The 23,346-nt window shown below is 52.7% G+C and overlaps 1 protein-coding gene across 1 annotated transcript in view; it reads right to left on the bottom strand.

Moving 5' to 3' along the window:
• Wscd2 (WSC domain containing 2) overlaps positions 1–21,111 on the bottom strand; it is a 40,972-nt gene extending 19,861 nt beyond the window's left edge. Inside the window, exons 1-3 of the mRNA XM_059249310.1 lie at positions 20,712–21,111; positions 11,816–11,930; positions 9,410–9,594 (exon numbers count right to left, since the gene is read on the bottom strand). Coding sequence (XP_059105293.1) covers positions 9,410–9,594; positions 11,816–11,930; positions 20,712–21,111 — 700 coding nt within the window. The remainder of the gene's footprint in view (positions 1–9,409; positions 9,595–11,815; positions 11,931–20,711) is intronic.
• Positions 21,112–23,346: the final 2,235 nt, after the last annotated feature.

Raw genomic sequence — 23,346 nt, 5'->3', positions numbered from 1 at the left:
GTGGGAAGACCCACCCTAAATCTGGGCCACACCTTTGGGGGCAGCCCCTACATAAGGACGTGGAAGAAGAAAGCTTTCCCCTTTTGCCAGCTTGCCCTCACCCTCACTGGCAAGTTCATCTATCCTGCTGTGGAGGCCTTCCCTCTCTGTGATTGGAACCCACTTCTCCAGGATCCCTATGCAGACTGAAGACCAGCAGCTCTCTAGGAACTCCCTAGGGCTTGAGAGCTGGACCAGGGCTGTTGACATCAAGCCCTGTGGACTTGAATAGCCAGATGTGGTGTTCATAAACAGCATGTGTAAGCTTTAGGTCTCAAAGATATCCTCATGGTCATTTCTACCATCGGACACCTGCAGCCTGAGCTCACAGGGGCACTGGCCCACAGCACAGACTTACAGGGTGATTCTTATATCATGCCTGCGTATATGCTGTCCTGGGCTGTCTCAGATTTCTGTCTTTAGTCCCATTTGGTGCAGGAGGGGCTGGAGGCGGCACCACTGGACAGAATGCTGCTCAGTGTCTGTGTCTTCTCTCCAGGCCTCAGTTTCCCCACATGGACATGGGGAGAAGAGACTAGGGTACCTTATCAAGTGGGTATTTGGGAAAGTATGGGGGTCACCTTTGATTACCATGATATCTTGGGGCGTCACCGGCATTGGGAGGGCTGGAGCATGGAACCACGTGCTCTGTACAGCACAGCTTTTCTATCACCCGAAAAAGGAACCGTCACACCCAAAGCCACCAATGCCCTACAAGAAACTCTGGGGTCTCCCATGGGTTCAGCTGCATGGGTGGGGTACACGGAAGGAAGCCCCATCAGGCCACCTGGGGATTGGTGAATGAAGCTTACCACATTTGCCATGCAGGGGAGGGCCAGGGAAGGGGGGGAAGGGGGCATGGTCTCTGAGCCAAAGGTTTAGACAACGAGGCAGAAAGCCTACGCAACAGCCTGCATGAATCTCTGTTGGCCAGAGACCACTGTTAGCGGGATGCCAGCTCAGCTCACGGGCCAGGGAGGCCCTGGCCTGGTGGTTGTCTCCTTCCTGCTCTGGCAGTTCTCACTGAGGCTGTGCTGACCCAGGCTTGGGTCTCTTGGAGCATGTTTCTCTTCACAGTAGCCGTACAAACTCTTACCCGCTAGCTCAGGCCTCTTCTCTGAGCCCCATCCCATCACCCTGATGGTGTCCGAGTCCCGCAGAAAGAGCAGAGGCCAGTCAGGAGGTGAAGGGTGTTGGGGCACATGGGAAGGAGCGTGTCTACATCCAAGGGGATGAGGGTGAAGGTGTTGAGGGCCTGGCGAGTGTGTATTTGGACCCTGGGAAGGATATGGATGTCTCTCTCTCTCTCTCTCTCTCTCTCTCTCTCTCTCTCTCTCTCTCTCTCTCTCTTTCTTTCTCTCCTCTGTGTGTGTGTGTGTGTGTGTGTGTGTGTGTGTGTGTGTGTGTGTGTGTGACTGTCCATGCTGGATCTACCTACTATTTGGGCACAGAGACTCCAAACTCTGAGATGCAGGTGTGACCCTGTGGGTTTCTTCAGAGGCAGTCCAGGGGGAGGGGGAGGGGGTAGGTGAGTGTCTATCCACCCTGCTGGCTTCCTGGCCCAGCATCTGACCATGGTTGGTGCATGTGACCGTGCGCTTCTGTGGCGTCTGCAGTTGTATACCAAGGTGCGATGCAGAGACAGAAACCCCATGAGTTCTCTCTGGATTGCCTACCAGTTAGCAATGGCAGGGCTCCCTCCACCTAGCTCAGGGCAAGGCTGAACCTCAGTTAACCTGCCACACTGGGCTGATCCACAGAATATACCGGGGGCCCAGCATCTCCCAATGGTCCTTTGAGCAGAATCAAAGGGGCAATGCACTGTACAGAGAGGGAGCAGGAGAGGCAGGCCTTGACCAGTGTCCAGGCCACATAGGGGACATCTCTTCCCAGAAAGCTAAGAACTTCTCTGGCTTCCCACAGCCTCAATGTTCTCAGGTCTAGATTAGGAATGATGTGAAGGAGCCTGGTGAGCTCATCTTGTGACAGGTCTGCCTCCTTGCCTGCTGCCCTGAGACTGAGAACAGGGGGAGAGAGGTATGGACCCCCAGGCTGGACAGCAGGAGTCCAGACTGTAAAGGACAGGGGGAGACTGAGGACTTTGTAGTCCAGTGCTGCCGGGAGGAGTCTACTTTGTCCTGTAAGTAGCTGCTCACTGAGCGGAGCCCCAATTAAGGGAGGAGGGTTGAACAAGAAGGCAATTTCAGATAAGGCAAGGGCTGCAAGAAGCAACTACTGTCTGTCCTTTAACAGGCATGCCCATCCCAGGACAGGATGAGGGTGGCCAGACACGATGACTTCCCCAGGAGCCATCTTCAGCCAGACATGGGTAAGAGTCAGAATAAAGAGTCCAGTCTTCTGTTCCTTGGGCAGATCACCTCTGAAGCCTAAATAGTGCCATGTTCCAGAGAGTTCCAGAGGGCCTAGGGGAAGTCTTCATGAGCGGCTAGTTCCATAAAAGACTCTTCACTGGCTGCTTCTCGTCTTGGTACTCCATTCCCCAGCAGGGGCTCTGTGGCACCAGCCTCCAGTCACCTTGTATCTGGAGAAGCAGTGTAAGAACTCTTAAGGAAGAATCTCTTAATAGAGATCAGGGTCACAGCCTTTCACCGGGCACAAATCGAGTGACACTTCCTGGTCACGTTCCACCACAGCCCTTACCAAACAGCAGTTATGGCGACTGTAACAGCGGCTTTCCATGTGCACCGTGGTGTCGGGGATATCCCACACAGTATCTCATTCACCTTCACAATGGCCCGTGAGGTCATCTGAACTATTATCCTGTCCTAAAGGCAGAGAGCCCAAGACTTAGAAGGACCCTGTCTCCAGGTCCCACGGTCAGTGGGGAGCAGAGCTGGCTTTTGACCCAGTCTTTATGCACATCAATGATGCTTTCCCATCTTCGATTCTCCACATGAGCTGTGCCCAATGCTAAGGTGGGGGCTCTGGAGACCCCATGCCAGCCACGCTTATTTCCCAGAATTCTTCTCAGGCTCCACAGCAGGATCCTGAGGCGGTTGCAGAAGCTCGTGCCCCACATTTTGACAATGTCGGCTCTTATTGGCAGTCTCTCGGGGGCACGCGTGACCCCAGTAGCTTGAACTTTCTACTAGAAAGAGTTGAGTGGAACAATGGCACATTGACATTCTTTGCTGGGGGCAGGTGCCAGAGTCTCTGAAGTCTTGTCCCTTCATTGTTCTGATGCTTCACAAAAAAAAAAAAAAAAATGAGGTAAATGTCACCCGGCGCCAGCTCAGAGGCAGACATGGAGGAATCCTCCTTGGTCAGAAAGAGGCCACCACCCCCTGGGTAATTAGGCCAAGTTCCACTGCATTCAAGATGCTGGCAAGGGGATGCTGCTAGCTGGAAGCTGTTCTTAGCCAATGAGCTACCTACAATCAGAAAGACACTGAATTACACAAAGAGCCTCCCTGTCCAAGGGGGCTCAAGGCAGCTATTTTTATACATCACCAGAAGATCCTGTGGGTGTTGGAAATCCCAGTAGCTTGATCTGGGTAGTTCTCAGAGCCAACTTGGGGACTCAGGGAAGAGCGGTGTGCACCATGCTGATGCTGTCTAGACTTTGTGGCTCCAGTGATGGCTGGGGTTGTCCCTAATTTACAGAAAATGTTTAGAGGCTCAGAATGGATCCGTAGGTTGGCCAGAGTCAGTGTAGCAAAGAAATAAAAATGAGTGGGAAAACCCACATGGCTCCCTGTGTCTGCCTTCCCTGCCTTTGCGAGTTTTGAATCGAGAAGCTCAAGCTGAGTCCACCTGTTAAGATCAGTACTGTCTCCTGTGATTGTGAGAGTCACCAGTGCCATCTGTTAGAGTCTGGCAGAGAAGGAGCTGGCAAGGTCCGTCCAAAGAGACACGAGCTTCCTGGACAAGCTGGAGGTAGGAGCGGCAGGACGGACCAGTGAGTGGAAAGCACAAACCACATGGCGTTCTCCTCCCAACTCTCAAAGAGTTCTGGAGGTTCCAGAACTAACAATCACGGGCAGAATTCATTACCCCGGCTAGGAGGTATCCGCCGGATTCTTCAGTGTTGTTGTGAACTCCGTAATGCCTCATTAAGGTGGGAGAGGGGGCAGAGGTGAGAGTGAGAACCACAGTGAGGGGGAGAAGCGGGGAGAAGGAAGAAAGAAAAGAGCCCAGGGAAAGCTGGGTGGCAGTCATGGGGGCTGAGTTGTAGCAGAGGGCAGTCAGCACCATGGACAGCCACACACTGCACCCTCGGAACTCCTCACAGCACAGCACAGCTTCTCCACCCAAATCCTGCAAGCATCTTTCAGGCAGACACACTCTCTTGTGACCTCCTGTAAAATCACAGCGTTCTCCGATTACCAGCTGGTCTGTCCCTCGGGGGAGAAAGCTAAACTCAATGGCACGTTTAGCAAACGGGTGTGACAAATGTAATCTCACCAAGAAGATAGTCCATTTCTCGGTTCTTTTGTACCAAGAGTGAATGAATCTGTGTGCCCCAGAGTCTGTGCGAAGGCAGAAGGGCAGAGATTGGCTCAGCCCACCTCTGAATGTCTTCATTGCTTGCTACGGGAACAAGCGACCTCCTCACAAGCCTACCTGTGCGGCACTCAGGAAATAAATGTCCCCATAGGATCTTGATTAGAAGTGTTCTGTGTGGCTTCTCAAGAAACTCTGCAAATGGAGTCTTGTTTCTTCCCCATCCATTCCTGAAAAGACCATTTGCTTCTTCACCCAGGTTACCCAGGCTAAGCTGGCTGTGAGCCAGGGACTTGGACAACAACACACCTTTCTGAGTTGTTTATGGCTAAAGCAGATCCCAGGTATGGGAGTCAAGGGTGCTTTGGAGTCAGGGCAAAGGCAGCAGAGACGTCAAGAATCTTAGAGCCAGGAGGCAGGAAAGGGGTGATGGGCCAGAGGAGGAAGGAGTTAGGTTAAACTGAGTCCTTGCAGAAGTGATGTTCCAAATGGGAGTCAGAAACCTGTTTGCAGACACGCCAGTCCTCAGAAGGCACCATGGCATCAGAAAGATGTGCCTGTCACTCCTCCCGATGTGTACCCAGGCCTCCTCAGGTCTAGCTCTCTTTGTCTAGATTTTTTCCAGGTTCCTTGGTAATGTGTCTCAAATCTGGGTGCCCTTTCCTTCTCTACCAGAGAAAGCTTTAATCCACTGTTTGAGGACCCCCCCCCCACCAAATGTGCCCCCTTCTATGGTGTCTTCCATGGAGTCATTTCTGCTCTCTGTACATCAGTTTCCACAAGTGTATAACGAGGACAGATGGTGAAGATTATTCCAAGAAGACATTTGCTGAATCTGGACTGTTGCTCCTGGCTGAACACTGGTTTCTCGCTCACCTGGACTCTTCTGAGAAGAGAATTCCACTCGTGTCCCCTTGGCTCCTTCAGGCAGCCTCTGCAGTCTGCTGTGCTTACTCCCATGGCTGAACCAACCCAACTGGCATCCAACTGTTACCCCAGGATTGTGGCTTCCTTGGAAGAGAGGCTATACCTCCCACACTGCATCTACATGAAAGTGCACAGTGCTCTGCTTCAGTTCCTCCATATGCCATGTGCTGGCTGCTGAATGGGAGCCTAGTAGGCATCCCGGCTGGACATCTGGTCAACCGCCTGTCTTCTTGTCCACACTACCTTCATTCTTGTCTCAAGGGAAGCAGCCTTGAAGCTTGGGCTTTCCCTTAGTTCTCTGGTGGAAGGCTTCACACTTTGTACACCACACTCTGGTGGTCTGAGGATGTAGAGCTCTCAGTAGAAACGACCGCATCTCCTTTTGGATATGACTCAACACAAAGATCACAAAGATGCTTTTCTCAGGCAGGGGACATCTACTATCACAGAGATTGGCAGGCTGAACAGGGAGGATACATCCCTGCTCAGCCCAGTCCTCCCTACACGTGTAAGGACCACCTCACAGAAGAGATCCCCACCATCTGTGTGTCTTATACATCTCACCCAATTGAGAAGCTTTTGGTTTAAGTGTTACATCACAGAACTGGGGGTGGTGGTGTCCCAGGTTATCTAGTCAGCGAGACACGCAACCTAAATCTTTCCCACTCATCCCAGGTGCATCCACAAGCAGCAGCAGCAGCAGCAGCAGCCTTTCTAGGTGACTGCAACACTTTGAGGCCATCTTTACAGATGGCCAACATGTCTCCATTTTAATGACTTGATATCAGTACAAATGAAGTCAATCGTGAGGATGGGGAATCTGCCACCCAGAACCTTGTCGCACCGATGACCCGCCGCATGGGTTTTCTCTAGCCGAGATTTCCCACCTCTGCACTTTGCCAGCTGGGTCTTCAGACCTGAACCGAGGTGACTGAGGCAAATGGTGTGACCGACACATTTGCAAACTGGTGGCTCACTCAACCCGGTTAGCTGCAGGGCAAAGCTTGCGCAAGGCCGCCAGAGTTCAGGACCTCAAGCCCTGTACACATTACCTAGTGATGCGCACTTATAAAGACAGCCACGGAGAAGATACCCTGTCCCCACAGACAACCAGGCATGGAGCTGCTGCCAAACACACCTGTGTATTCCTGCCTCCCTATACTGAGGATGGGAGCTGTGGGCCAACAGCCTGGAATAGCCTGTGGGCACCTTAGGAGTGTAGAACCCAGCTGTGCCTGGTAGCTCAGACCTGTCATCCCGGCTACTCTGGGGGCTGAGGCAGTGGCTTCACAAGTTCAAGGCTGCCTGGGCTTCAGACTGAGTTTAAGGCTGAAGATAAGGGTGTAGAGAGCAGTTACCTAGCATGTTTCAGATCCCAGGTTCCATTCCCCAGTACTGCAAAAGCCAAAACCCAAATCAAACAAGGTCACGGTAGTTCAAATTAAAACGTTCTCCATCATCTCAGGCATTGGAACACTTGGCTCCCCAGGTGGTGGTGCTGTTTGGGGAGGTTCTGGGAGACACAGCCTTGCTTGAGGAAGTAGGTCACTGGGGGTGGATGATGAGAGGTTTCGTTTGCGTTTGCTTGCTTATTTTTTGAGATAGGGCCTCATCTGCAGCTCCAGTTACTCTGGAACTCACTCTGTAGACCAGGCTAGCCTCGAACTCAGAGATCCACCTGCCTCTGCCTCCCAAGTGCTGGGATTAAAGGCATGAGCCACCGCACCCAGAACTGGACTTAGAGAGTTCAAAGCCTGGTGTTATTCCCACGTGCCCTCTGCTCCACTCTTGCGGCTGAGATGTGATTGCTCAGCTCCTGCCTCCCTGCCAGGATGGGCTCTTCTCTCTCTGGAACCATAAACCCAAATAAACTCTTCCTTCTGTAAGCTGCCTTGGTCATAGTGTTTTCCCACAGCAAGAGAAAAGTAACAAGTACAAGAATTATTCAATTTAACAAGGTCTCCAGTGCTGTGGGATGGTCTGTATGTCAAATTGCTCTGATTGGTCAATAAATAAAACACTGATTGGCCAGTGGCCAGGCAGAAAGTATAGGCAGGACTAACAGAGAGGAGAACAGAGAAAACAGGAAGGTGGAAGGAGTCACTGCCAGCCACCGCCATGACAAGCAGCATGTGAAGATGCCGGTAAGCCACGAGCCACGTGGCAAGGTATAGGTTTATGGAAATAGATTAATTTAAGATATAAGAACTAGATAGCTAGAAGCCTGAGCCATTAGGCCATACAGTTTAAACAATAGAAGTCTGTGTGTACTTGGTTGGCTGTGGGACTGGCGGGTGAGAGAGATTTGTCCTGACAGTGGGCCAGGAAGGAAAACTCTAGCTACACTACAGGGATATCGGGGATGCTGAAGTGGGGCCTGGCTGAAGAGCCCCAGAAGCCTGTGGCTGGCTAGTTTTATGTCAGCTTGACACAGGCTCAAGTCAGTTTAGAAGAGGAAATTGAAGTTGAGAAAAGGTCCTCGCCACGTTGGTCTGTGGGCGAGCCTGTGGTACACTTCCGTCGACTGACGACTGATGTGGGAGGGGCCCAGCCTTGGGCTGTTGGTTCTGGGTGTCCTAAGAAGGCAGGGTGAGCAAGCCATAAGGAGCACGCCAGTTAAGCCACGTTGCTGCATGGCATCTGCTTCAGTTCCTGCCTTGGGAACAGCCCTGACATTTTGGGATAATGGACTGTGATGGAGAAGTGGAATTAACCCTTTCTTCCCCAAGTGACGTTTCTGTCATGGTGTTTATCACAGCAATAGAAACCCTGATGAAGACGAAACCCTTGACATTTTTGTTGTTGTTGTTTGTTTTTGTTTTTGTTTTTCCTGCCTGTGTGAGCCTGGGCAAAGTGACTTCAATTCGTAAAGCCTCCATCCCCTCGCTGTAGATAGCGATGGTTGCCAGTGGCAACTCCTGGGAAGGGCTGTGGGGAGGAGACATGGAGTCAGGCTTGCCCTGAGCGCAGCACCTGGTCACCAGCAGACTCTTGACAAACAGCTGATAACTGGGACTCAACACTGCCTGCTCAGGAAGGGGCAGAGGGACGGTGGCCGCAGCAGAGGCGTCTCCCCCCCCCTTCCACCACCCCCTCTCCTTAGTTTGCAAACTGCTGAGTTTTTCCAGCCAGACTCAAGCTGGGAACACTAGCAAAGCCCAGGGGAACTGTGGGAAGTCTGCTGAGCTAGAGAAAGTCCCCCACTGCTCAGAGCCCTGACAAGGAGACAGGTTTCTCGCCTCAAATGGGAGCAAGTAAAAGCAAGGCCTCATGCTTGCCTCTCCTCCCCCTCCCCCTCCCCCTCCCTCCTCCCCCCTGCCCCCTTCCCCCCTCTCCTCTTCCCCCTTCCTCCTTTCCTTTATTTTTAGTTTGCAGTCCTGGAGATTGAACCCAGGGCTTTGTGTGTGACAGGTGAGGCCTCTAACACTGAGCTACATCCCCAACCTCCTCCCACCCCTTAAACTTGTTTTGAGACTGGTTCTCACTATGTTGCCTAGGCTGGCTTCAAACTTCCTCTGTAGCTCAGGCTGTTCTTGACTTGGAATCATGCCCCACCAGCCTCCCCAGGAGCAGGGACGTCAGGCCTGTGCCGTGAGGTCTGGCTTTCCTTGTGTCTGTTTCAAAGGTCACTGTGGCGATGACATGGCCTAGTCTGCATAAAGTGCTCGGGAGAGGACAAAGGCTTTGTGCCCTTACGGTCTCGGTTACTACATTGTCCTAGGCAATGGAGACAATTTCATCTCAGAGGAGACAGGCCAAGATCAGGTTCAGACTCAGGGGGCAGAGGAGGCTGGGGTCACAGGAATGTTGAGTGGCTGGAGTGAAGACCAGGGTGGGTGATGAAGCCTATGGTGGCTTTGGAGTGATGGGGTGTCCTAGAAGGTACAGGGCAGACATTGAGGATGAGACCATCAGGCCCTCGGAGTGGGCAGTGGAGGGCTAGCGTGCCACAGCAGAGGGGCGGGGCGAACTCACGTACACCTGCGGGCAGACTCCTGGGCCAGCTGTAGCCGGTAGACTGAGAGGCGGTTGACACCACCACACACACTGCCCCGCTCTCCCTTGCAGTCCATGTCACACTCCGCGTCGCTCACGTTGGCCGCCTGGATCTTATGGCCACAGTAGCACTCAGCGCCGAACTCCAGCCCAGCGTACAGGTAACCCCTGGGGGAGGGCTGTTGTCAGGCAGGGCAGTATGGACAGGGAGACCCCGGGGGACAGGGGACGCAGTGGGAGGAACCCCGGGGAATAGGACCCTGAGACTTTGGGGTAACAGGAGGTGGACAGAGTCTCCAGGAGGCCTGGAGGCCAAGGGATGAGAACACAGGAGACTTCAGAAAGGGGACAAAGAGGTTGGAGGGGTTGGGAGCTTGGGGGAGGAATGGGGGTCATAACTACTCCAAAGGGCAGGGTCACCTGTTGGGAGTCACAGAGGGTGGGGGGTCAGAGGGCCCGAGGCACTGTGTGTGTGGGTGTGTGCGCACGGGGGGTGTAATTCAGAGACCCCTGGGGACGGGGAGAACATCCTGGGGACACCCACCAGCCCTCATCACTGTCTGATGTGTTGTATCCCCATACTACTCTCCATGTCCTTATTAACACTCATACTCACACATAACACACATATTCACTCTGTACACACACACACACACACACACACACACGTTCGCTTATACATACACATACATATCCACACATTCACAGATACTCATACACACTCACTCATATATACACATTCACACACATATTCACACACAGACACATTCACCCATGCACGCACACATTCACGAACATTCACTCTCACACACACATACGCATTCGTACATATACGCACACATATGCACATACACATACATTCACTTGTGTGCACACACACATTCACTCTTACATATTCACACACTCACAGATACTTTTATTCATACACACACACACACACACATTCACTCGTACGTACACATACACACACACCACCATCACCACCACCTCGCCCCTCCCCCATCCCTCTCTCACCACTGCAGAACCCAACCTCTGCCTTCCAGGAAGCATCACCCAAGGAGACACCTCATTGCCAGGTCCCCTGAGAAGCACTGGGGAGGAGGAGGAGGAGGAGGAGGAGGAGGAGGCGGGGCGCTTGTATTCCTTTGGCAGGCTATAAAACCAAGCTCACATACCCAGCCAAGAAAAAAAATTTCTGCCCCGAAAACAAAGCAAAACAAAATTCCAGGAGCTCTGAGGTTAGGCTATTTTTTCCTTGCTGTGGAATTCTTCCCTAAAAAGGATACGCAGTGGACACCAGTCTAAACACATAGAAGGAGGCTGTGGGCTCTGGCTGAGGATTCCGGGAAGTGGGGGGTCTTGCCAGCCCCCTGACCACTGCACTCCCAGAGACAGTCTCCAAAGCCATAAGGGCCCCTTAGAGAGAAATCTGCAAAAACATGTCCCTGGAGGAGCTGTCGGTGGCAACAGCTGTCTCCTGGGTCCCTATTCAGTGCTGGGTGGGTGGGCAGGGCCACCCAGGTTTGTGCCCGCACATGCCCTGGTGACTTGTGGCATGCCCCATCCACCTGCTCTCTCTGGTAGATGAAGCGAAAGCAGCTGATGTGACTGAGCATCTTGGAACCTCACTTGCCTCCATGTCCCTGTCTCTCTAAGCCTGTGTCTCAGACATTCCCTGGACCCCTCTCCTACCATGGAACCCACGGACAGAAGCAACCTTTCCCAAGAAAAGAAAGTTATTGATTCTGAAACAGGAAACAGCCTGCAACTCAGAGCCAGAGGGATGATGGGTGAGGAGAAGGGGCATTGTTCTAGAGAGGGCTCAGTGTTTCCAGCCGGGGAAGGGGCTTGTATGCCAGCTGAACCCCTGGCTTGGGAGTGCTGGGAGTCCACCGAGCGTTTGCAAACTGCTCTCTTAAAGAGTGGAGTTTAAAACCGGGCATGACGGCACAGGCCTGCCATCCCAGCCACTCCTGGAGCCTGAGGCAAGAGGACTGAAAAGACTTGTGGCCACACAAACACCATTTCTTAGAGACAGTCAGGTGTCAGGACTCCGCTCACCAAGGTAACCAGCTGGCCATGCGTACCATACCTTACCAGCCTGCTCCTCGGCACAGTGCTTACAGTTGCAGTCCTATGCCACAGACCACATTCTGTGCACACACATGTATGTGGATATATGCACATACATGCACGTACACAAACACACATGCATACACACACATCAATCATACATGCAATCCTTTGTTTCCATGGCCCCTTGTTCACCCTCTGACATTCTCTCCATGGCAAGGCAAAGAACACCATGGAAGGGACCCTGCCTTGGTGGAAAGGGTTGGAAGGGACATGTCTGGGGACATGGCAGAGGTGGTGGGGCGAGTGTCACTACCGTTCAGCACAGTTGTCCTGGCAACGGAAGACGGTCATCTTCTTGTAGTCGAAGAAGGACACGCCTCGCAGGGCCCGGCTCTGGGTGTCGTCCAGGTAGCAGCCGATGTACTTGGCTGTGCGGAAAGAGGAAGAGTTAGGGACAGCTCTGGATGAAGCCGGAGGGCTGCAGGAGGAGGTCCCTGTCACGGCCCTGGCTGTCTGGTTTTGCCAAGTGTGTCCTCAGGGCACAAACAGGGGGAGGGAAATGCTGGCCAGTCAGGGCAGTGGGCACTGATGGGTGAGGCTGCAGGCCCTGAAGACAGGAGGGACATCCGTTTCCTGGTGACACTGGCTCCTGGGGCCACGCCCCTAGCCCAGAAGGAGCCTCACTTCGCCCAGGGTAAGGCCTGTTTCAGTGGCCATGGAGGGTCTGGAAGGTCTGCTCCTTGCTATGGGCTGCCTCAAGGGTCTCGCTGCACTTGGAAAGTTCAAGGTTCAGGTCTCCCTGCACTCTGTTACTTCCCAGCTCTGGTCTATGGGGCTTCGATGGGCAGACCTTCCCAAGGCCTGTTTTCCATGCTGGAGTGGAAGGACTCACAAATGGTCCTATTGTACCGTCTTGTATGTGCTAGGTGCAAGGTTCTGGTGAGCAGAATGAGAAACTGGCCATTCACTGGGCAGGGTAAGCCACTTTACAGTCTATAAACTGGTGGACTTGAGTGAATACTTCCTTCCAAGAGTCACTTCAAACGATATCTAAGAACCATCCAGTTGTTAACACTGTGAACACATCGCTTTTCTGTTTGTCAACCAGAAACTCACACACAAAGACAGCACTTTACAGTTTGTGCACAATCTCTTCTCGCTTTTTCTTAACATGTCCCCAATACCTGGATGCAAGCTGCAGTCGGTACTTTACACACACAACTTACTGAATCCTCTCCAAGACTCTGAGAGAACATTATCTCTATTCTGTGGTCCAGAGAGGTGGTCATCTGTTCAGGGTAACACGGTTTGTACAAACGAAGCCAGGGTTGGACACACACAGCCTGGCTCCAGATCCCTCTTCTGGGTGCTTGGGACGTGCCTGCACACTGGGAAGACCTGGCATTCTCTTTCATAGCTCACAGCTGGATGAAGATTCACATGCGGGCCTCTGGGACCCGCACAGGCTCTTCCTGCCCCTTCCCTTGGAAGAGAAGGACCCAGCCAGGTCCCAGGATTAAATGGCCTTCCCAGGGAGAGACGAAGAAAACATCAATGCCATTTGATGCATCTCTGCCTAGGAGGCTGCCCAGGTTAAACAGGAAGGGATCCTCTCCCTGTCCTTGGACTTGGGGGCGGGGCTTGCAGGGGGATGCACCTCACCACACGTGGCTGTTGTCAGCTCTGCCGAATACCAATCTCCATCCTGGCAATCTGGACTTGCTTCACAAGACAGAGGTGATGGGCTCCGCTGAGAACAGTCTGGCTTCAAAGGGAGCACTGCTGCTCTAGCCGCGCCCTGCCCCCATCCCTTCTGTGAGCCCATCACTAGGGACAACTCCGGAGGGTCCTGCTGGCCTTTGTTCCTTCTGGCATCCTAAATGCCTCCCATCTCAGAATCTCAGCTGATAGGGCGCTGTAGGTGCAGGGCAGGGGCTCCCACATGCTTCATTTGGGGTCTAAGCCTGTTTATTTCTGTTTCAGGTAAAACCCAGGGCCTGACACATACTCAGTCAGCACTCTGCCATGGAGCCATGCTCCCAGCCTTCTTGACTTTTTGAAACTCAAATTTCACAGGTTTCTTAGGAACCCTTTTTTAAAAAGTGCATGTGTGTGTGTGTATGTGTGTGTGTGTGTGTGTGTGTGTGTGTGTGTGTGTGTGTGTGTGTGTGTTTGTGTGCAGATGTCTGCAAAGCCAGAAGATGGTTTGAATCCCCTGGAGTTACAGGAGGTTGTGAGCTGCCTGATGTGGGTGCTGGGACGGCACTACTCCTGTCCTCTACAAGGACAGCGTATGCTCTTAACTGCTGAGCCATCTCTCCAGCCCCACTGGGATCCATTTTACAGACAGGAAAGCCAGTCATTAGGACGTTAACATCCTCTTGCCTCTGCCTCCTGAGTGCCGGGATTACAGGCAGATCTCACCTGCCTCCCTACAGGGGTTCCCTGACCCAGTTAGGGTGGGTAGCACTGCCCACCCACCAGCCTGCTGGACTCAAGGCAGGGCATGAGGCCCATGCCCCGAATTCTTAACAGATTGAAGCTGGCGGTGCAGACCTGCCTCCGCTGGCTCACGACACTGGCATTCTGCCAGACCAAATGTGACAACAGGTAGTACCAAGTTCCGTCTGTGCAGTAAGTGATGGTGGGGGATGAGGAAGAAGGAGAGAGAGTGAGGAGGAGAAAGGAGGAGAGGATTAAGAAGTGTTGAAGCCCAGGTGTCAGATCTTTTCTGCAGCCCAGTGGCATGGCAGGACAGACGGACACCTCCCAGAACCCTGATGCTGAAGCTTATTGACTTGCTGAAGCCGCCCACAGGGAAGTTCTTAGACCAAACCCAAGCCCAGGCTCATCTCCTCCAAAGCTGCCATTTCTGGCATATTACCCTGAGGCAGGACCCTGGAGTTTTCTCCACCCTGCTCATACACTAGGGTCGGGGACAGAGAGGGAGGACTCTCTGGGCTTGGTGACAGTTAGGGTTAAATCACATGTCCTTTCTCCCCAAAATCTGGACTTTCAGTCTGAAATGATATGCTCACTATGGCAGAGAATCCTTTTTCAGTTGGTATGGTGTTGTTTGGGGGATGGAACCCAGAGCTTTGAGAATTCAGGGGTCTACCTGGACCATCAAATGGTGCTCAACTCTACTAGGCTGTCCCCAGGCTAGCATTAAACTGAGATGTCCCATATTTGTTGAAAGAACACAAGAATGTCTGTTTTCTCATCTGTCAACAGAAGGGAGACACAGGGTCCTCTGTGCTTTGAACACAGAGATTTGAACACAGGCCTGTCACATACTATTGCCCCGTGAAGTCACTGTCAGGATACACAAGCTGTGTTACTTTTCCTACTTCCCCTGGGCAGGACCTGGTGGCTTCTCTCTGCCAGCCAATCTAGTCCTGACCCCTGGAATGTCACGGCATGTTTGAGCTCAGCCTTGTGATGGACAGCTCTGGAACCCTCCTCAGCCTTTCCTGGGACCTGTGCTCAAATCCCACTGCAGTGGCAGACCCTCTCAGAGGCAGGGGAGTGCATGTATGTAAAACAGGGACACTGTGTCACAGGCCACATGAAAGGGGATTAATGGCTGAGTTCACACAATCCATCAGCATTTCTAGGACTCCAGAGAGCACTGAAATATTTAAGGGGCCCAGGCTGGCATTTATGTCCATCCTAGAATCCAGTATGTGAGGACTCCTTTACACTGCACTGAATTCTCCTCTCTTCACACTTTTTCTTCTGCTCTCATTAATTTTTTCATGGAATTCCCCTGTCTCTGATGGAGGCCATCTGCTAAGAGGGTGGTTGAACATAAGCAGGTTTGTACGCTTTTTTCTGTACTGTTGTGAACAGGCTTCTGAGGTATCATCCCGCTGTGCCAGAGTCAGTCAGATCTGGGTTTGAGGCACCTAGCGACAGAACTGGGCTCCCGGAGACATCATTTCTCCACTTGACAAGTGGGATCAGAAACTCTGCCAGGGGTGCCTTGAGGAGACCTGTGTCTTATGCACAGCCCCTGCCCAAGAGGAGACACCAGACTCTTAAGTCCAACACCTCAGAATATTGCCTGTGGTAGATGGTCACACTGTCCCTGGATTAGGTGATGATGTCATTTGGAGGTGGGTGGCCCCAAACCAACAGAGCTGATGACCATGTGGCCAAACGAGATGAAAGAAGACACTAGACAGAGTGTGTGGCACCTATGAATGGAATTAATGAATGAGTGGAGATAGGTGCATATATATTTATATAAAAATATGTACTGTTTGAGTGTATGTTCACAGGTGTGTGTGCACATATGTGTGCATATTTGTGTGTAGGGTGGACATTCATGTATGTGTGTGTGTGTGTGTGTGTGTGTGTGTGTGCACATGCGTATGGGGTGAACACTTCCATATGCATGTGCACACTGTAGCTACTATCAGGTGTTGTTCCTCAGGTGTTTTCTACCTTGCCTTTTGAGACAGAGTCCCTCACTGGCCAGGAACTCACCTCGTGGGCTAGCCTGTGAGCCCCTGGGACCTACCTGTCTCTGCCTCCCCAGTGCTGGGATTACGAGCGTGCACTCAAGCCCAGCTTTTCTTACGTGAGCTCCGGGTCCTCGTGCTTATGTGCAAAGCAGTTCACCAACTGAGCCGTGTCCCCAGCTGGGTTATACGGCTTAAGCGGTGGTGGCGCACGCCTTTAATCCCAGCACTCGGGAGGCAGAGCCAGGCGGATCTCTGTGAGTTCGAGGCCAGCCTGGACTACCAAGTGAGTTCCAGGAAAGGTGCAAAGCTACACAGAGAAACCCTGTCTCGAAAAACAAAAAAAAAAAAAAAAAAAAAAAAAAAAAAGAAAGGGATACTGGGGGCTGGAGAGCTGGCTCAGAGGTTAAGAGCACTGACTGTTCTTCTAGAGTCCTGAGTTCAATTCCCAGCACCCACATGGTGGCTCATAACCATCTGTAATGAGATCTGGCGCCCTCTTCTGGCCTGCAAGCATGCATGTAGGCAGAACACTGAATACATAATAAATAAGTAAATCTTAAAAAAAAAAAAAAAAAGAAAAAGAAAGAAAGAGATACTGTCACTCCACCGTGAACAATAAAGACTTTGGATTCTGAGAGAATTAGGACAGAGTCTGTTCTGCCTTTTAAGCTGCTATGTGTGTGACCTTGGGCAGGTAGTTTAACTTCTCCGATCCTCGGGTTCTCAGTGAGAAATGGGACTCAATCATTTCTACATGAAGTGTCTGAGTCTTCCACCGGAGGAGGTGGGGAGTGGACTTCCCTGCTGTTCCTGAACAGGATCACATAGCCCTCCCCATGTCCCTCCTTCACGCTCAGCCCCAGCCTCCCTGTTATCTGAAGGAAACTTGGAAATCAAGCTGGGTCTCACTCCCCGGCTCTCCCCGACCAGTTGTGCAACCCAGACAACTCCTGTGACTTCTGTGCAGTTCCTTCCCTCAAGGGCAGAACCTGGGGCAACTGGCTCAACCTCTCTGCTCCCGTGTTCCTTCCTGGTTAGATGGGGTCGTGAAGCCACTCCCTGGCTGTCGTGGGGTTGGAGGCGATGTGCGATGCATGCACACTGTTCCAGGCAGTGCCTGGCTCTCAGCACCCTCTGTTTCATGACCATCAGAGGTTGGGAGCTTCCACGGAAGCTCGGAGATATGACGTGACCTGCTCGAGGAGGCTGTGCAGAACAACTTGCAGCACTGAGATCTGACTCCTGGTCTGGGGGCTCGATGCTCATGCTCTCACAAGACAGGCAGACAACAGACCAGTGCTGGCTGCACCTAGGGATCTGACTTCTCATCTGGTGCCAGCTCCACCTGGATGCTCTTGGCCCCACGGGCTCTGAAGTTCAAGTCCTGCATGCCCACATCCAGCAGGGCACCTGCCAGCTTGGGAGGGAGCCAGGCTTCAGTCAGGTCAGAGAAGCGTTTCGATTTTGGTGGTGCTGATCTCAGGTGATGAACCCCAAATAAGCCTATCAACAGACGGGCTTCATCTGTGTTTTCCTAAGGACACTGCCTGCCGAGAGCCCGGAGCTTGGGGCTACTTTTCTATATCCTTCCCCTTCTCTCTTTGCATTTCATAAAATATGTATAAGCTCGATGGTCTGGGCTGTGCCCAGCATTCAGAAGAAGGCTCCCATGCTTTGGAAGTCAATCACCCTTGTTTCAAACTTCAGTTATCCTGCAAACAACCCGTGGAACCAAGGGAAGCCATTGCTCTCTGAATTCAGTCTTATCATGTGCAAAATGGACCAAAAGGGCCTCTGATTCATGGAGTGGAGCTACTTAAATAAAGCAGCCAATCAACCCAACATGGTCCAGTCCACAGGGAAGCTACCAAGCGGCATATCATCACAAACCAGAGGGTGTGGCAGGCACACCCATAGACCACCCCATCCTAAGCCATGAGCAGGAAACAAACAGCATTGAGCATGGCGTGGGTGATCAGTAAATGTCATTGTTACTACCGACAGCCATAGTGGCCATCTGTTGGTCCCTCAGTATCCCACAGTGGTGGGGCCCAGCATCCCTTGTGACCCAACACATGTATGAAATGTGGTATTTGCACAGAACTCCCTCACATGTTCCACAGTTCTAAGTGTCGTTGAGCCCGAAGGCAGTGTGAACACTGGAAATACAAAGGGGGATCCTGTGTATGTTTCTTATAAATGCATTTTTTTTTCCTCAGGTGTTTTTTTGTTTGTGGTTGCCTGAACCCAGGGTATGAACCCTCAGCCATGGAGAGCTGACTGCGTTTCATTCTCACAACCCACAGGGACATCATCGCACAGATCCACTGCCACAGGAGCTCCTGCTTGCCACAGAGCAGAAAAGAGCATTTGGTTAGACTTGGAAGGGACAGTGTTCTGGAGGTGGACAAAGCTGAAACTCGGAGGTCTCCTGGTAGAGGGAGAGTCAGTCACACATTCATTTACCCATCTAGTCACTCATTGGTCCACTGGGTGCAGCCAGGAGCCACAGCGCTGTACCTGGCGCTGTCCCAGGTGCTGACGGGTTGAGCAGGCCAAGACGGAGAGCAAAGACCCGGTTGGACAAGCAAGATTCCTGTGATGGTGATGCACTTGGCAGCAGGGTAAAGCTAAGGAGTGTGACTGTGACCAGGCATGGAGTGGAGCTGGTTAGGACCTCTGGGAATTGGCTATGGGAGGCAGGGCCATGAGAGGCAGGGGCCTCAGGGGTGACTACAAGGAAGGGAGATGTGCAGACATGTAGGGCAAGAGTATATGGGCCGAAAGGGCAGAGGTCCTGGAGCAAAGAGAGCAAAGTGCTCAATGAACAGGAAGAAGGACCGTGGGGGTGGAGTGTGGGAGGGACCTGAGAGCATAAGGAGCAGACTGGCGAGGACTCTGGGGGCTTTCAAAGGATCAGCTGGTGTTCGGAGTGGCCAGAGGCAGAGCTTGAGTGGAGACTATGGAAAGAGGAGCGATTTCTCTATCAGACCAGCCTCTCATGCCTTGCCATGCTAAGACCTGGCCGCTCTCTGAGTAGATCCTGGGGGTACTTTCTGAACATGGATTGCTAACTGCCAGTTTTGTCCCAGCTGTATTGTCAGATCCTTGCCTGACCCGTGTCCCACTGGACTCTCAGGACTGCCTGGAGGGGAGCCATCGTTAGGTCTGTGTGACAGGCGTGGAAACTGAGCCATTGCCTGGACCACACCGGTGGTAAGGTGTCTCCTCACCACTCTGTGAGCTCTGGGATCTCTCATAGAGTGGGAAGGCGGAGTCTCCTGGAGAGCCAGGTTCAGGCTGGGACTGGGGCATGGGTCTCTTTGTGAATCCTGTTCCTTGCAGGGATGGAGAAGGGCATCCTACAGTGCCACACAAAGACTTGTGGTACCAATCCTCACCCTAACCTCTCTGGGTTCCCTGCACACCCTCCCATATTAATCTCAAGGGCTGTGGCTATGGCAGGTTTCCCTAGCCTGCTGGTCACATGGTATCTGCCTGTGGAGTGGGGACACCATCAGAGAAAGCCGAGAACCTGGGCTGACGGTGCTTAAACCCCAGGTTATACTGAGACTAGCTGTGCAGCCCTGGGCCAGCCTCTTCACCTCTCGAACCTCGGCTCCCACATCTGGTTCTTGCTCCTTTTGAATTTATTTTGTTTTCAGTTATGTATATGTGTGGTGGCTCTGTGCCAGAGGCACAGGATCCCCCTGGAGCTGGAGGCATAGGTAGGTATGAACCACCCAACATGGGTGCTGGGAATGAAACCCGGGTCCTCCACAAGAGCAGCATGCGGCTGTGCTCTTAACTTCTGAGCCATCTCTCCAGCCCCATTTGTTTGTGAGTCGGGGTCTCTAGCCTAGTCTGGCCTCCAGTTCCCTATGTGAGAATGGCTTTGAACTTCCAAGTCTCCTTCCTGCTTCTGCCTCCTTTGTTCTGGGATTACAGGTGTGCACTATCCTGCCTGGGGATCGAGCCCCTGGGGATCATGCCTGCTGGGGAAAGGCTCTATTAACTGAGCCACACCCCCAGCCTTCCACATCTGTTAATCAGGCAGGCACTGCTCATCTGCGCCCTGTTCAAGCCTGTGAAATGTACCGGCAATCAAAATCCTTTGGGCTGTAAAAGGCTGAGAATATGCAACAAGGCATTTACCCAGGGCAGTGCTAGTGCCCGGAGCTCCATCGCCACGACAGAGCTCGGCAGATGGAGAACTCTTTGGCATGGCCATAGCTTCACTTTGCTAAGGTATTTTCCATCAATCCTGGGCTCCTGGTGTCCTTTTTTCACTTTAAGACAGAGTCTCAGTATATAGCCCAGGCTAGCCTCCAACTCCTTCCACCTCAGCCTCCCCAGGGCAGAGATGAAGGTATTCACCACCCTGGCCAGCTGTCTCCCTGTCTTTAAACAGGCAGGGTAGCAGTTTAGTGCCATGGAGATGATTCTGCATGTGTCAAGTGCTCACCACAGATCCTGGGACATTCGGTGCTCTGTGATCACTGATGCTGGAGTTTTTGTGTGTGTTTAATAAGCAGCGATAAAGGGAACAGGGATTCTAAATTGAGGCAAGTGTGGGGTTCGAATGGACCTTACCAACCGAAGGGCTAGTGGCTGCTCATTACAGATGTCAGTGCCAGTTTCCTACCTCCGGGTGTCTGGAGCTCCTCAACCAGCTGCTGGCTGTTATTTCTGCATTTGTGTTCTGTATCCTGTATTTTCCCCGTCCCTCCAGGCTCTTACCTCTCTCCTCTTCCTTTTCCTTCTCCTTCTCCCGGACAACCCTCCCCTTGAGGGCCCGGCTCCAGGCTCCCCCGTAGTCACCCAGCTTGGCTCTCTCGCTGGGCTCCTTGCTCTTGAATGAAGGTCCGTATCTGCGTGAGATGCTGGAGGCCTCCCCCGTGTCCCGGAAGCCTCTGCCCAGGTGCAAGTCGCCCAGGAAGGGCAGCTCGGCTCCTTCTGCTGGGCTCCCCACGGCAGGGCTCGCCTGGCTCTGGGGCACCGCGGGCTGGCCCACGAAGCCCGAGTGCAGGAAGACGAGGCTCCCAGCGGTCAGGTAGAGAGCCAGCAGGGTAAAGAAGCGCACGGGCTTCCTGCGGAAATACCGGAAACACCGCTGGAACTTGAACCAGAGCTTGGCCATAGCCGGATCATTCCGGACTGGCTCGGGGCTGGCTGGGCTGATGGCTGGGAAGGGGCGTGGAGGGCGTGGCTTCCCAGGACAACTTAAGAATGCAACTGCGAGGGCGTGGTACTCTGGTCCTTCCACAGAGGAGACACTGTAGCCAGAAAGCAAGCCCAGGCTGGGCTGAGCCCAGGGAAACGAGGACAGAGGTTCTGGAGTCCCGAGGTCAACGTGAGCTGCCTGGGGCCAAGAAAGGGGACCTACAGGATTCAGTCGCCTTTCCCCGCATCTCGGTCCTCATCCCAGAGTGCGGCTAAAGAACTCTGGTGACAAGGACTAGGGGAGGGAGCCCAGCAGCTGCAGGTCACTTTGGCCCCTTCTAAGTTTCTTTTGGGCTGTTGAGCCTGGTTAGTTCACTGTGGGCTCTGATGCTGGCCTCTCCTCCAGCTCCAACGGGCGACCAAGCTGTGTGCCACCTTCTGGGGACTCCTGCTGGAAGGCCTCCATCTGGTCAAGCTTCAGGGCACTGGGCTGCCACCTGCAAAACAGCCGTGGACACGGGCATGAGGCCCCCGCCACCACCAAAACCCAGAATGTAAAGAGGTTCTGAGCAACCTCAAAGCGGTGTGCGGAGGCCCAGAGAGGGCTGAGGACCAACTACAATGGAAGGAAGCACCTTGAGAGGAGGCTGCTTGGTTCCAGGGCTGCAGAGCCCGGTCTCTACTCTCCGACACACGGGAATTGGGGTGCTTCAATCTTAGTAGGGATTGAAGTCCGGGGAAAAGCTTGACCTCAGTCAACCACAAGATCCTATGCATTATTTGTGTATATCTGTCCCTCAGAATCCACAGGGCATTTGGTCCCAGAGAGGTTCAAGTGTCTTGGGTACAAAGGCAGGGTTTGTAAAGGCTAGGCACACACCCTCCTATGGGTTTCCAAACATCTCACATGTCTTAGAACACCTAACATGGATGTCAGTGCTCAAGAGTTATTACATAGTACTTAAAATAACGGCAAAGGAGGACTTTCCTATACATTCACTATGGACCCTGTGTGTGTGTGTGTGTGTGTGTGTGTGTGTGTGTGTGTATTATGAGTGTGTAGTATTTGTGTGTGTGGAGGCCAGAGGTCAATATTGAGTAGTTCCTCCAGTCACCCTGCCCCCCTTGTGTTTTGAACCAGGGTCTTTCCAATACTGAGAGCTAATTCGGCAACACTGCCTGGCCAGTGTTCTCCAGGTATCTTCCTGCTTCTGCCCTCCCAGTGATGAGGATCTGGACTCAGGTCCCTTTGCTTATGTGGCCAGTTCTTTACCAACTGCGCCGTCTCCTCAGCCCTAGACATTTTCCCCCCTCACTTGTGTTCTACCCATGGTTGGCTGGATCTGTCTGTAGAAGGTGCCAACAGGGCAGGCCCAAGCTGCTTGCTCCTCTCTTCCTAAACAGGCTTTGTATATATTTGTCAAACAAACATGGACTGGTGGCTTCCCTTCGTCCAAAGAAAACCTCAGAGACTTTCTGAGCCCAAACTCATTCATATCGCTTCCTCAAGGAAGAGTTAAGGAGGCCAGCTGTGTCCCAGCGATAGCCGAGATGCGGAGATAAAACACACCTCCCGAGGGCATGTGTTCTAGTGCAGAAACCAAATCTACAGGCCATTGTCTAGAGAGGGAAGCAGGCCTAGGAAGCAACACATCCATGCGGTCAGTATTTGCTGAGGGCCTCCATCCGGGTGGCCAGCTCAGGGCTGAGCCTCCTCCGTAGGCTGTCTCGTCTGTTCTCTCCTATCTTACAGGTGAGGGATGTGGGGGCTTCAATGAGTGGGGGGTAGCGTGAGATTTCAAACCACGCTTTTTTGTTTGTTTTAGACAGGGTTTCATGTAGCCCAGGCTAGACTCAAAACTTGTTCTGTAGCTGGGGCTAGCCCTGAACTCCTGTTCTTTCTGCTTCTACCTCCCAAGTGCTGGGATTACAGGTAAGTGCCATCCTGCTTGGTCAAACCACAGCTCTTCCCATGTATTCTGTGTCCCATGTACTCTGGACACTGCCTGGCAATTCAGAGGTAGCCACGGAACAAAAGAGCCCATCTCTTTCCAGCTACTGCAGCAACTTCCTCTGGTCAGGGATTCTCCGAGGAGGGTATGATGAGCTCCCGGTTAGGAATTCGAGTTCCCCCTTGAGCTGATGAGAAGTTCTGACTTTCTAACTAGCATCTCTGTCGTCACAGGTGGCCCCGGAGAGTGCTCGTGGGCAC

Source organism: Peromyscus eremicus, chromosome 23 (assembly GCF_949786415.1).
Source record: "Peromyscus eremicus chromosome 23, PerEre_H2_v1, whole genome shotgun sequence".
Classification (NCBI taxonomy): domain Eukaryota; kingdom Metazoa; phylum Chordata; class Mammalia; order Rodentia; family Cricetidae; genus Peromyscus; species Peromyscus eremicus.
The sequence above is the reverse complement of the archived record's forward strand: the minus strand, read 5'-3'. Positions and strand labels throughout refer to the sequence as shown.